This window comes from Phalacrocorax carbo, chromosome 5 (genome assembly GCF_963921805.1).
Source record: "Phalacrocorax carbo chromosome 5, bPhaCar2.1, whole genome shotgun sequence".
NCBI lineage: Eukaryota > Metazoa > Chordata > Aves > Suliformes > Phalacrocoracidae > Phalacrocorax > Phalacrocorax carbo.
In genome coordinates, this window is record NC_087517.1 from 17068760 (window position 1) to 17083208 (window position 14449).

Sequence of the window (14449 nt, forward strand, 5' to 3'; positions counted from 1 at the left end):
AGATGCCAGCTTCTCTACAAGGTGCTACCTTCATCTCAGGACAGCCGTCTTCATTCATGTCCTCTGCCCACCCTCACATTCCTCTGTAACACATGGGCTGGGCCCTGGAGGGCTGAGCTGGTAAGGCCCCAAATGAGGAAAGACTAGCAAAATTAAGAAGCTGGTAGGAGACGTTCAAAGGACAGGAAATACCTTTACATTCAGCACTCCCACATGGTTTGTTTTTAATGGGAAAACAGTGTTAGTTGTCTGCAGGATGCCATCTGTGAGAGAGGAGCTGGGCTGACCCTGGGAACCGGACACAGCAACATCATTGCTCTACAAATGCTGCGGTGTTTTCAGCTGTAAGCATAGGTCCTACCAACCATCACAACTTCCTCCTGCCCTGCCCAGACTAGCACTTCTACACCTTGCTTCAAATCTGGGACAAAAAAACCCCGAACAAGAAATAACAGCAAAAATAGGTAAAATAAAACCCAGAGAAATCATTGCTCAGGCAATAGATAAACCACAAACAAAACACTCCTGTAAACTCAGCTGGCTGTGGACAGCTACAGCAAAATGGATGTTGTGCCCTTAAGGGCTCTTGTACTCCTGTGGTATTTCATTCACAGTGCACGATAAAGCAGAGGATTAAAGGGCAGTCTCTAGCTATGCGGGCAGCAATAAATGAGACTCTTCTTGGGAAAAGCAAATAAATAAATAAAGACTAGAGCTCCACCGGCAGAACAGCCTTGCTTCTGAATCATACATCTCCAGCATCATTCCCCACATGTGAGTCTACCCAAAACTGTGACAGTATAGAAGGGATAGGGCTTGGAGGCATTACCCATACACCTCCTTGCTCTCTTAAAGGTTCCCTTCCTTGCCTTGTAGCTAGGATTATATAGACCCTCTTGGTGCGTCTTTCACCCCAGATTTAAAATGGAGATGAGAACACCCCCCCACACCTTTGTGCATGAGAGATAATAGTCACTCATTGTATGCATGACAGACACTCTTAGGTCTTTAAAAGAGGGAGTAGAAAATAATTGCAAACTGGATTGAGCAGAGCACTGGCCAAATGCACACCCTGGTCTCTGGGTCTCTGTTTCCAGACACTCCCTGACAGAAGTCCATGGAGATGTATGCTTGTGGTGAGGAGAGAAAAAGCACATGGCTTCCATTTCACTATGCTTGCACCATGGCAGTCAGTCCTCCAGGTCTGGGACCTGAACCTTTCTATCTCATAGCTAATATTACTTTGACCAAAGTGCTGTCTGTGCAGTCATGCTGCAGCCTCAGCCGTTCCTTGGACTTTTCTTTAAAGGCAAAGCTGGACGACAGCATTGTTTTGTGTAGGGTTTGGAAATCTGGCTTCACACTTGCTTGGAGTGAGACTTGAAAAAGTCATGCTGTCCCCCAGAATGGAAGAATACATACATATATTCAGACCGGTGAGAATATTTCATTTGGACTTGAATTTTGTTTTTTAAATCCTGTATTCCAATTCTGACACTGAATTTAAAATACCCAGCATGAGCAGTCATCTTTAAATGCTAAATCAAAATGCTTTGTTCAATAATGATCAAAACATGACATTTGCTTATTGAAGGTAGAACTAGTGCCTCCCTCTCTGCTTTTATTAGCAAATGAAATTCTGAAAGAAAAAAATGGGAATAGTTTCACAGTTTTTCATTTTCTGAGGGATGCAGGTCCTGTCTGAGCCCAATCCCTTCGGACTGCTCCAGCCACCCAAGTGCTCTTTCACTAAGAGGAGTAGGGACCAGTTAGGAGATACATAAAGATGAGTACAGATCACGCTTAACAGAGCATCCCCCAGTGTAATGTAGGACACATTGGCTAAACTAATGCACCTGGGAGCGCCTCTGAACTTGCAGGTCGGCGTTTGGATTGCAATTGCTTCTACCCCCTTGTTGGTGCAAGATGTGGGTCTCTTTCCCCTCTGCCATGTAGGAAGGCATCCCAAGGGTGTGAGGTAGAAGGTGCTCAGAGTTCTCTTTGGCCAGCCTTTTGTCAGGATAAATGTGTCCCTGGGACACACCATGGTGCAGCCTGCATTTGGCTGCTTTGTCCTCCACAGTTGTGACAAAATCTTTCATTGCAGACTCCAGGATTTCTGTGAGATTTCCAGGAGCCTTCCACCTTGGGTGCTGTGGCCTTTCCTCTGTGCTCCCCTAGAGTGTCCCCACAGGTCTGACACCACCTTCTCCCCTGCAAAGGTCTTCACCTCTCACACAGAGGCACTATTCAAAATTCAGGAAAGTGGTAGGAGCCAAGAGGACAAAGGTCTATCATTTCTGATCTGTTACTAGCTAGGATCTCTGGGAAGACAAAATTTTTGTCTTCCTGCTTTGGGTATACAAGCTTCTTCCACCAGAGCTGAAGACCTTTAGTGGCTGAGATACCGAGCTGATTGAATGCTGACACAGGCTGAAAGGGGCAGGTAAGAATTCATACGCATGTATGTGATTCGTCAATGCTAAGCTGACAAGAATGAAAGCAGTGAAAGGAACCGAGAATGGCTAAGCCTGCAGCAAAGGTCTGGAGAAGAGCCTTGTAGGACACAGAGAGGTCCATGATGTGGCTGTGACTGAGCAGAGTGAATTGACCCACCTGGCACAGCAAATGCTTGGACCTTTGGCTCTTCAGGCTTCTCTGCATTCAGCAGGTAGTATTGACTGCACATGCCACACTGACCCTGCCTGAATGTCATTGCTGTGGATTTGCTTGCTGGCTGAACCTCTCTGAGAAGGTAAAGTGCTGGCTGGACTGCTGGGGACAGGATCCCTGGCATTACTGAGTCTTATTGAACAACTTCTGCCAAACACTACATGGTCTTATGGGTATTGTGGATCCAGCTCTGCCATGGGGCAGAGGGACTCAAGTTGTAGCTGGCATCGGTGGTCTTGAATCAGGAAGAAAAATGCTGCTTCAGGGAGTTATTTCCAGGCAGAATAAATTTAGCCACTTAAGTTTAGCAGAGTAGCCCATGGGCCTGTTTGTAGTATTCTTGCTGTTCTATTGCTATTCAGGCTGTTGTATCTGGGTCTGAAAGATGGCTCTGTTGGTAGGTAGCCATCCCTCCACGAGAAGAACCGATCAGTCACTACTTTAAGAAGTGATCCAAGAGCTGGTTTAACGTGGCTGCACATTAATCTCTTCTTACTTCTGCTTCTGGCTCCCTACAGAGCTGGGGACACAGCCAAAGCAGCTTCAGCCACTCTGCATGTGGGATGACCCCCCTGCACCTCATCGTTGGCTACAGAGTTGACTTCTCTTGCTGTGGCCACAAAGGCATGTCATGGACCACAGCCTCCCACCTCCAGAAGGAATGTGTCTGCAGGGATGGAGGCTGTAGTAGGAGGAGCGATGGGACAGAAGGCAGTTGGAAAAACACAGCCTTGTACAGAACTGAGGACTTTTTCCATCCTTTACTAGATAGCACAATTTATGCAGCTGGTGCAGGAGATCCTACCAGCTGCCTATGAGGGAATCTGCTGCCATAGAGTAGAGGCTGTGACAGGCAGGTGAGTGCTTCTGCCTCTGCCCATGGATGGGAGCTTAACCGAGGGACACCAGGCACTTGATTCCAGCACACGGGTTAGTGTCAGGGAAGCATTGTTCTGATTATAACATATCACACTTGAAAGCACAAGATACAGTTCACAAGGCAAAAGGCTTTCTTGTCCCCCTCAGAAAACATTAACTATATTGCCCTCATTAAATGCTAAACACACTGATCCACTGGAGCAGAGAGCACCATATGGTTATTCATGACAAAATACATGTCCAGAGCCCTGTTGCAACAGTGGGAAACTGCATGAAGACGGATGTGGTGAAGGACTGTGGAGTTGAAAGGACTTGTGTCAAAGGCCAGGTGCTGCTCTGACTGTGGTGGAAGCCAAGCTCCTTCCCTGCAAAAAGGGAGGGGGTTCAGAGCCAGGTCCAAACCCCAAGGCTATTTGCTCAGCAGCAACATGCTTGTTCTGCGGAGAGCTGCCAGAGCTGCACTGGAGCTCAGTAGGCACATTGAGGCTCTGCAGAAATGCCCGCTGGTGAAAGCAGCACACACGCACGCATGCTGGCTGGCCCATTCTGCTCTCTTATTGAATAATCAGTGCAGCATTAGACAAAAATAGGTCCCGTCTTTCAGGAACAGAGTGGCAGCATGTCTTGGCTTTGCTGAGCACCTACTGTTCCTGGATAGTGGCCAAGAAGTCAGCCAGCATATCAGCTGCAGTGTCACTTCTGCTGCTGGGCCAGGTACAGGGCCCTGAGTGATTGCTCTTGAGGGACAGTCCTTGCCCAGCTGGACTGAGAGCCCCACAGTGCACCCTGTGGGGACTGTTCCTGTCTCCACACCCCACTTTACAGCTGATAAATCAATGATTTGGTCAGTGATTTTTCGAGCGTGCATGCTGTGGCTGAATGTATACAAACCAGAATTCACAGTGCAAAAAAAGGGAATTGGCTGCCTGACTTTATCCCAGCTACCTGCTCTGATGATAGGGCACGGATCTGGTCACTCCAGTTAGCTCCTGGTAGCTCCAGTTTGCAGGCAAACTGGGCAAGAAGTGCATGAACAGCATGGCAAGCAGTGAATTAAGCTGAAGTTCATGGAAGACTTCTGCATACTCTCATGGATGTCTTCCAGGTATGTCAAAGGCATGCATGTTTGCTGTCTGGGTTGGTCTCAGGTTTCTCCTCTGAAGAAGACATTTGCTGAACTTCTCTGCCTTATGCTCTGCCTTTAGGGTGTCATCAAGCCAATGCATGGGCTTGGTGCTTCCCCACAACTGATTCTCTACTGCTGTAGCAAATCTTCCTGCTTTGTACTTTGGGGGGCTGCACAGACCTGAATGAAAACATCTGCTTTCCTTTTGAGAATCTGATCAATACAGATGAAGACCCTAAAGACACTTAATTTCTCAGTTTCTCTTTATTATATTGGGACTTTGACTCCTAAATCCTTTGAATGCTGAGGGCCCAAGTGACCTGGCTACAAAATACCCTGAGGCTACCTCAGCCTGGCATTTCCTCTAGGAAGCAAAGCTCATTTAAAATGAAACCACATTAGTCCTGGCAGGAAGTTTGAATTGTGACTGTCTCAAGGAAGCTCCATTAATTACTGTTCCTATTGCTCTATGAAAGATCAAATGCTGTGGATCACTTTTAATTGGCTATTGATTTCTTATGTTATTACCTACGGTTGTGCTGAGATGCCATCAGACATACTGGATGCTTTTGATTATTCTTGCTGGCAGCTGGGATTAAAAACAGCGGGCACACACTTCCTGATCTGTAATGGATCGCCATGGTGTGCCAACAAAAATCGTTGGCAGGATGAATGGTCCTGCTTTGCCTGTCTCTTGTGCTATTGAGCTGCAGTGCAGTTACTGTTGTGAAGGCAAATACCCCCAGGGGCTGGCTGCCAAGGAAAGCAAGGGAAAAGCTTCAAAGAGCATGAGGATTTAGTACTTGCAAAACTGCGCGGCTGTCAGCACCAAGACAGGGTGAGTCAGAGAGCAAGGACTGGGTGGGCATGGACAAAGCAACAGTCTCCACCAGACAGGGATCCAAGGAGAGGCAGACTGGATTGCTTTTGCATTACTGAGGATAAGCCCCGCTCATGCCAGCCACAAGCAGGACTGTGCACACAAACCATGACAGTGACAGCCCTATGTGCACAGCCTGCTAATGGCCTTTCTGAGACATGCTTCCCCCTTGGAGCTGATCTGATGATGCCTGAGCTTAGGCTGTGACATGCTCTCATTAGCTGGCAGAGTTTCTCCTTGTTTAACAGGAGATGGTTTCCTGTCCTTCTGACCCCAAATGACACCTTAATCTACAAACACTGACTTTCCCTAATTGCACCTTGACAAAGAGAGAGGCAAACCCCTCCCTCCCCCTCCAAGGGCTGTCATTTAATTAACAGGCAGGTATCTCTCAGGATTTACAGCCCAGCTCTAAGCTTCTACTCTCCCTACTCAGTAACTCAGGCCTGTGAAGGCTCACTCCATTTATCTCTGCATTTTGATAACCACATCTCTGCTAATCCCTCTCTATGCCAGCTTTCTGGATTTACCTCTCATGGACCCATGGAGAGAACAGTTAATCAAATGAACAGTCCCTGTCTCACTTTTCATTCACTTCCCGGTTGCTGATCTCAAATGTGTGTACTGTAGACAGCTCCATAGCAGAGCAATACCTATGCTGGCACCATTACCAGTTTCTAGTTTAATCCAACTCTTGTATCTGTTTTACAGACATGACCAGAGAGAGCACAGATGAAAGAGAGAGATCAGAATCAAAGACGCTGGGGTTGGCTGGATATGAAGAAGCATTTAGTCTGTTCCTCCTTCACAAACTGGGATCATCTCTCCTCAACCTGTTCTTGACATAGATTTTTCTAACACGTTCTTAAAAAAAATCCAGTACTAGAGACTCCCACGAATCCCGAGCAATCCTTTCCAGTGCTTCCTGCCCTCCTGTTAGATGTCTGAGAGCAAGGGGGAGAACAATGTTGAAAATCTATATTTCATGTCTTGCCCAGATGGACGTAGCTTCTGGTACTTGGGGCCATACCATCTGTCCTGCTGGTTGTCAGCAACGGCTTCATTTTACTTTGGTTGTGGTTTTGTTTCCATGGTGGATGAAGGGGTAGCAAATGGTGTCTGTTCCTTAAAATTGTTTTTGTGGAGAGTGCTAGGATCTAGCAAAGTCCAAAGAAAATTAGCGTATTATTGAATGTGAGTGGCTGAGGGTCAAACCCAAGATCCCTGGATTTTGATGCATGGAGTCTGAGTTAGCATAGTCTCTGAGTTAACAGCCGTATTTTGAGAGCTCAGCTTGGAGATGATCTGGCTATTTCAGATCAAGTACAGCTCAAGCGAAGATTACAACAACAAAATTACTTGTACTTAGGGAGCTACATGTACAAGTGAGCACTCGTGCCTTCACCCTTGACTCCACATTGGAATGACCAGTGTTGCCATGGGATTGCCTATGCAAATTGCCACAGATATCTCTGTCTTGGCAAATTGTTACCTAAATCCCTTAATGACTTGGTGGGGAGGAGATCACACAAAACAGCTGGGCAGTTGCTGACTGGATGTGTATTGCCTGTCTGACAATAGTCAGGATCTCTGCGGATTTGGTGTCTTCTCCAGCTGTGAGGCTCTACAGTGCCAGAGGAAATGTTCTGCTAAGCAACTCCAGTGACAGGGTGTGTAAACTGGCCTCCTGGAAAAATGTCACTGGCTACTCAATGGGCATGAGACATCTAAGGACAACCAAAGTGGGGACTGCAGAGGAGCTCTGCTTCAGCACATCTGCTCTTTAGTGAATACCTTGTCTTTCAAACCTCTGCTCCTCTGCCAGTGGAAGCAAAACTGAGGGTGAAACTGGGGGCAGGAACAATCGGAATTCATACAATTAGTGTAGGACCTACAGTATAGCATTCTGCTAGCTAAGGCTGCCCAGCCTGTTACCAAAAAATGCACAGGCAATGTGTGTGTTTTTCAGCAATAGCTGAAAAAACCAAGAGTGGTGGAACTGACCGCAATTAACGTCCTGCTCTCTCCCCATCACTGAGCATTTCTTAGTTCCTAAATCTTTCTTACTCACCCACAGGCTGGAAAGCAAAAGGGGAAAAGGGCTGGACTGCAGAGGAGGAGACACCAAAATGCACAGACAGCACCCTGGTATTTCGAGAACTGTTGCCACTGCAATTATCCATGAGAGGTTTTATCCTGACCTTGAAGAAGTGGAACTAAAGCCTAGGGAGACGTAACAAGAGGCTTTGGGCCATGCTGGCAGTCAGGAGCAGAACTCTGAATCTATAGAACCTGCTTCACCTGGCTGTGACAAAGACCCTGCACAATGCTGCAAGGTTTGGGAGAAGGATAAAGAGAGGGAGAATAGCTGTTCTACAGTGAGGAACTCACTGTGAGCCTTCTAGGGAGCTGGCATTGCTGCATCCATCACAGCTGAGAAAAGCTAGAACAAATGAGGAATTAAACCCAGCTACAGACTTCCCTTTGATCAGCCCCTTCTGCTGACGTGACCTAGCCTGGCCTCTCCATCGGACAGACCAGCCTTTTGGCTAGCACTAGTGCAGCCCCCTGAAATCAGAAGGGCTGGAGAGAAGTCACTTAGGGGAGAGATGTGACCACATCAACAGCCAGAGAGCCACAGCTACCTGTGAAGACCTCATTTGTCACTTGGTTCAATCTGGGCAGAGAAAGAAGAGGAGGAGGAGGCAGCAGAGAGGAGAGTGACCTCCAGATCTCAACTAGCACTGCTCAGAGCTGCCCTTCCCCTCCACTGCAGACCCAGGAGCAGCAGCACCCGGGATTACAAAGGGTATTGATGCACAATACAAGCAAATTTTACACTGGAGCACAGCAGGGGCAGAGGTCTGGCTGCATGCACATATAAGCTTTTCTAGGGAAATGTTTGAAATGTATGAAAGGCGCACATGGTCCAGAACATTATCTCTCCTGGTCAAGCATGGGTGGGCTGCCTGGCAGCAGAGGCGGACATGCTGCACACAAGTGGAGCCACATCTGGGTGGACTCTGCTCTGAGGTGCTGGGCAAGAGAAGCCACATAGAGGCATGTTAACTCACTGCACCTGTAATGCTTCACAGCTGCTTTTGAGTTTGTGGGAAAGCCAGCATGCCCGGCCCACCAAGATGGCCAGCTGCACAGGGAGAAGCATGAGACAAGGGGCTGCCCCAAGCCACGATTCTGAAATGTTCCTGGGAACAGGATGGCTGCTTGCTCTTTGGCTGGAAAAAAATCAAAGCTCCCAGTTTAGGGCATTAAGTTTGATAGTGACATCAGCGGAGATAGAAAAGGGGCCTTTTTTTCCCTTTAGGGAATGTGGAGAAGAGAAATACAGGACAGACCTTAAAAAAATTTATAAGAAAGAAATGGAAAATCTCAAATCTGAATCTGTCTGTCCACTTCCCCTTCAGTTCATGGCTGGTGCAGTTTGCTCACTACCATGTGGGAGGATTTAGCTCCCATTGACAGATGAGCTAATCCGTTCCCCTCAGCTCTTGAAGCTTTATCAAAGCCAGTTAATAATGTTACTGATGTCAGCCCAGGCCAGGCCTCTCAACTTCTGTCCTCTGCCAACAAGGCAACACACACGCATACCACACGCACAGAGGGATCATTTTTTCCCACTCCCAATCACACCAGCAAGAGGATGTCCCCAGTGGCTATTGTGCCAACATGTGGGTGCTGCCCATCTCTCTTTCACCCTGCTTTGCCACCCTTCATTCCTGGAGATATGTGGTAGCTCCACCAGCATCTCATGGAGGAGCAGGATGATGTCTACAGGCCAAGCTCACATCTCCTTGTGAGCACAGTGGTGGCAACAGTGGGAAGAATTGGTCTGGGTTTTGGCAGGCCCAACTCCTGCGCTAGAAGGACGCTGAAGCCAAAAGCCGTTTGAACCTGGATACCAGGGTATGCTGTCCAACTTCTGCCCTGCCATTGGATTTGTTTTACTCCCGCACTGCTGCTCTGTGATAATGTCTGTCCTGCTCCTCCTGAGGGCTGAAGTGGGAGCTGTACTCCTTTATCTGGATTGGCCCTACCCACACAAACATATATCCACCAAGTCAAAAGGACTGCCTTGTCCCACCAAGTTTCTGAGAGGCTCCTTCTCCCATTATACCAGTGATGGAAGGACCCAGACATGAGGAGCTCTCTGGGACCCTCTTTGCTTCCTGGCAGGATCACTTGAACTGATGTTATCTTTTGGCCTGTGCTTGAGCGGACACTGCTCAGGAGCACATTTGGAGGTGGCTGGTGTTCACTGAACTGTCTCAGTAACCACCCCTCTTTCAACAGCCTGACTGGTGAGTGCCCGTAGGTATCATCAGCTACATTCCCCCATCCCACAGGCCTGCACTGGGGCTACAGCTCTTGCTCTCAGGGAGACCTTCTGGGTCCAGGTTGCCAGCATCTGCTTTGCTGTCTGGGCTTTCTCAGTGTGGGACAGCTTCATCTTCAGAGCTACTCTGTACCAGTGACCTGACAAGGACCCCAGGCTGGGCCATGACCTGGGGTGGTTGGAACTTGCAGCCCCAAGGTGGGCCAAAGAAGGGGCAATTACCCCTGCCTGGCATAGAGACTGGGCTGGAGAGCCAAGGAGTTGCACATGGAGACAGCCTGCAATAGCTAACCATTGGACAGTCCCTAAATAGCTGTTCCAGAGAGGAAGGAGTTTCTCAAAGCCTTACACTCTCCAGCCTCCTCCAGACCTTCCTACCCTCTTCTTGCTCTGAAGAGAGATTTATTTCTCTCTGGGATTGTTGCAGGCCCCTCTGCCAGCCCAGCCAAGGAGATACCCTAGGGCTGTGCAGATGAGCAGAGAGGACTTTAAAATAGGTGTTGAAAAAGCAAAAAAGAAGAAAAGCCGGGGAGGCTCAATCTGAGCCAAGCTGTACGCGCTGGCTTTCTATGCAATCTCCTGTGCCTCTCCGCAAGTGAGCAGGTGGGCGACCTCGGCCGTGCCGTGAGATGCAATCACCCACCTATACAGACAATGTCCATGAAGCCATACATTCCATAGCAGATCTGGAAGAGCAGGTCCTGGCGCTGCCATTTGGCTGAAGGACTGAAGGTCGACCAGATGAGCCACGAGATACTGGCGATGAGGAAGAGGGAACCCAGGATGGCCGCTGCTATCTGAACCTTCTCAATGACTGTCAGAGAGATGGCCTGCCACTGCAAGGGGGGGCAACAGGGAGAGGAAAGGGGACAAAGGGGAGGGAGGAAGGAAAAATAGAAGAGATTAGTTACATTGGGAACATTGCTGTTTTACATTGTGGTGGTTTTGGAGGTCCCAAAGAGCATCTATGACTTATATGTACACCCTATGAATAGGTGCTTTTGTCTGGTCCATATCTGGGGTGGAGCATGGCAGTTGAAAGGTGCATGGCCCCATGTTTCCTGTTACCATTACTGAAGGGGAAATAGGGAGGAATCCTTCATCTTACCAGGAAAGCACAGAGACCCGAGGGAGGCAGGGTGGACTTGGGGAAAGACACCAAAAGTAATATTCCCGTGACAGCAGGTCTGTGGTGTCCACCACAAACCAGGACATTCAGCTGCTACCTCAAATAAAAGCCAGGCAGCATCCTCAGCCAGGGCATCCTATTGCCATTAGAAGTGTCTCAGAGAGCCAAGCTTTCCTTGGGAGGCCTCCCATGAGCTGGCTCTGTCCCACTTTGTGAGATCTGAGAGGATCACAGCATTAGGTAGGATCTCACAGCGGCAACGCACATCCCACAGAACTTGTTACAAACAACACAAGTTGCTGTGGTCAGGACACTCAGCCTTTAGGTGATGACATGTTCAGGCTGTGTTCCAAGGTAAACGCCAATGCTTCTTCCTCAGAAGAAGAAAAAAATAGAAATAACTCCCCCAAATCGGTTCACTATGTCAAATAGCTCTGTATAAGCTACGGTATAAATATCCCAAGCCCAGATTCCTCTCTATCATCCAGCATAAAACCTCCCCACTCAGATTTACACTGCTGAGAGAACCGCCCTGTAAAAACCAAGAGCAGAAATTACTTTCTTTAACAAGACCTGGGGACATAGTCTGTAGCCCCTCCTGCAAATCAAAAATCAAACACATAAACAGGCTGGGAAGAGACAGTCTCTCCTTGCATCGAAGTATATAGGCAACCTTTAGCTGTGAGACACATGCCCTTGAATTCTCAGTGGATTGGCAGAAGGATAAATAAAGGCAGTCTTCAACCTCCGGCAGGTATAGAGGGTTCAGAGGAATTGAAAATGTTTAGCCCAAATTCAGTGTCCCTGTGAGGTGGCACCTCTGGGGAGCCCTCAGCACCCTGCCTGTTTGTCAAACATATCTTGGAACAGCATGATCACCCATCAAGCCTTGTCTCATCCTTTTGCAGGGCAAGAAGGGAGTTCATTTGCTGGGTCCCTCTTTAATGTTCAGGCCAGCCAGGAGGTACCAGTGTTCCTTGGGAGGTAGGGAGGACTTTGAACCCTGACTGAAGGGCAAGAAGGACAACAGGTAACTTGTGCTGGTACAAGCATGCACGGCATTGCTACCAGCCCAGTGATCAAATCCCTGAACCAAATGCCCTCCCCTGCAAAGGGCTGCCTTTGGAGAGGAACAGACAAGAGCTTTAGCCTGAGGCTGAGGTCTGCAGGTTGCCACTGGAAGGAGATTGCCTGGCTTGATTCAGGGGTGAGCTGAAGTGTCTGCCTCTGCCAGCCTTGCTGCTTGGCTTATGTCCTGCAAGGGTAGACAGCCCTCAAATTGTATGTCAGGGATGTGCAGCATCAGTGAGGTGGGTGGTACCAGCTTATTTTGTAGTTGGCGACAGAGTAGATGGCCATAAAGCTGCTGAACAGAGAAGAACCTGTTCCCCACTGAGGCAGGACTATGGTCATCTAACCCCAATCCTCTTCCTGCCATCTGCTCCAGCAGCTGGCCCAGCCAAGGGCAAACACAAAGCACTGGGGACACTCAGTGGTCTCTTAAACAGCCTGTTCCCACTCTGCCATAGTCCAGCCTGCTCCACACCTCCACCAAATCCATCTACACCAGTGGCCCCTTTGTGCCAAGAAGAAGTTGAGGTAGCGAAATGCCTTCCTCTGAAGGCTGGGAGCTTGGTGGTACCAGTGACAATGGGAACTGGAGTCCACAGGAGATGCACAGCTGGGCCACTCCTCTCCCCTCATGAGAGTGAGCAAAGGCCACCTCAGAGCTCAGAGGGGGTGGCAGACATCCCAGCACCCACCACCCCCAAATTTGGGTTCTGAGGGTGGGATCAGTGGCTATGCTGCCTTCCCATCAGCTCTTCAGCTTCATCCTCAACAGTACCATAAGCAGATGCAGGACAAATCTGCAACCAGTGCCATCAGCTCAGAGCTCCAGGACCAGAGGCACATGGCGGGTGGGGTTGGGGGGAGAAGTTGGGTAAGTGTGCGGGGTTGCACTTTCACGCCTGCAGCTTTCCCCAGACCTCATCTCCTCTTCCAGTAACTCTGGCAAATGCTGAGAGGACGGGAGTGCAGGGAGCCTGGTGCACAGGCTGGTGATGCATGTGAAGGTTTTATTGCAGGTCCCTCATGCTGACCCGTGTGCGCCTGTGCCAGCCTAATCATTCTGCATCATTTCTCTCTCTCGAGGAGGTAATGGACTGGCTCCTCACCATCTGTCTGGCACACTACAAGGCCTGTGGTGGCAACAGGTCCTTCCAAGGTGCAATTAAAGACAGAAAAAGAAGAAGGAGCTGTTTTGCACATCTAGCAGCCATGTACGACTAGCACCACTGCTTTGCAGACACAGGGAGCCTTAGGTGTAGTACTAAATACACTGTGAAAAGGAATGTGGCTCAGGGCACAGAGAAGTTACACCTGAGTGCAAACTTCAAACCCCACCGGTTGGAAATAGGGCGGCTGGAACACAGGGAGGGCCACCGCCTGACGCTGCTTAGCTGGCAGCAGCTGCCAGGAAGTTCGCTGTGGCAGTAATGAAGAGGCTGGAGTCTGTCAGCCGTGCCAGGGGGTAGGAGACTCTCCCCCGGCATCTGGCAGTAAGTGACAGTGACACACGCAGCAGCAGTCCTGACTATTCAGGAGGTGGCACTGAGGTGTGATTACCCTCTGGCAAGGAAGTAAATGGGTCAGAGCTGAACACTGGGGAAAATAACCACTTGCAGAAGAATTTAATATTTTCCAAGAAAAAAAAAAGTAAGTAATAAATGTGGTATTTCCTCTCTAGCAGCCCTGAGAACTGCAATTTACCATCACACATCTAGCCCGAGCCACCAATAACCGGAGTCATTATTTTTCATCTTTTAATTCCATCTTGCTACACATCTTAGGGTATGAGGTTTGCACAGAGAGAAGAAAAGGGGTGAGACAGAGGATAAAGCATGCTACCCAGTAAGAGCACAGACAGAAGGGTCCAAGACCTGTTTGGAGGTGGAACATGCTGATAAATTTCAGCTGCAGGAACTGGGCCTGATGCATCCCTGCACTGGAGGCCTTGACAGCCCACCTCAATCACAGCACTGTGCCTTTCAGATTTCATAACAGCCCTTAGAAAATCACGTGTTCTCCTAACCCCTCTCCACCATCATTACGGCCAGCAGACCAGGGATTTGATGGGTGAGCCTGTTGTCCTCGGTTCACTGCTAGAGCTGCAAAAAAAGGTCTCAGTAATGTTGCACAGTCCCTTTACCGGCACATCTGAAACCCCCAAAGCTCTTTGAATGCCTGGCTGCAGACACAGCCACCTCTCTCCAAATCTCCAGCTCCAACGTTCAAGCTCTAGCAAGGTCACAGTGTCAAGCAATCCCACCTTGTGGGGAGAGACCTAAAACCAAGCCCTTCTTTCCGCAGCTGATAATGACTGTTGAGTCCCAAGTAGCCGCTGAG

At 48.9% G+C, this 14449-nt stretch overlaps 1 protein-coding gene across 1 annotated transcript in view; it reads right to left on the bottom strand.

Moving 5' to 3' along the window:
- Positions 1-14449, bottom strand: part of MARCHF4 (membrane associated ring-CH-type finger 4) — a 107635-nt gene that overhangs the window by 12095 nt on the left and 81091 nt on the right. The window contains exon 3 of the mRNA XM_064453302.1: positions 10556-10748. Within this exon, the coding sequence (XP_064309372.1) occupies positions 10556-10748 (193 nt within the window). The remainder of the gene's footprint in view (positions 1-10555; positions 10749-14449) is intronic.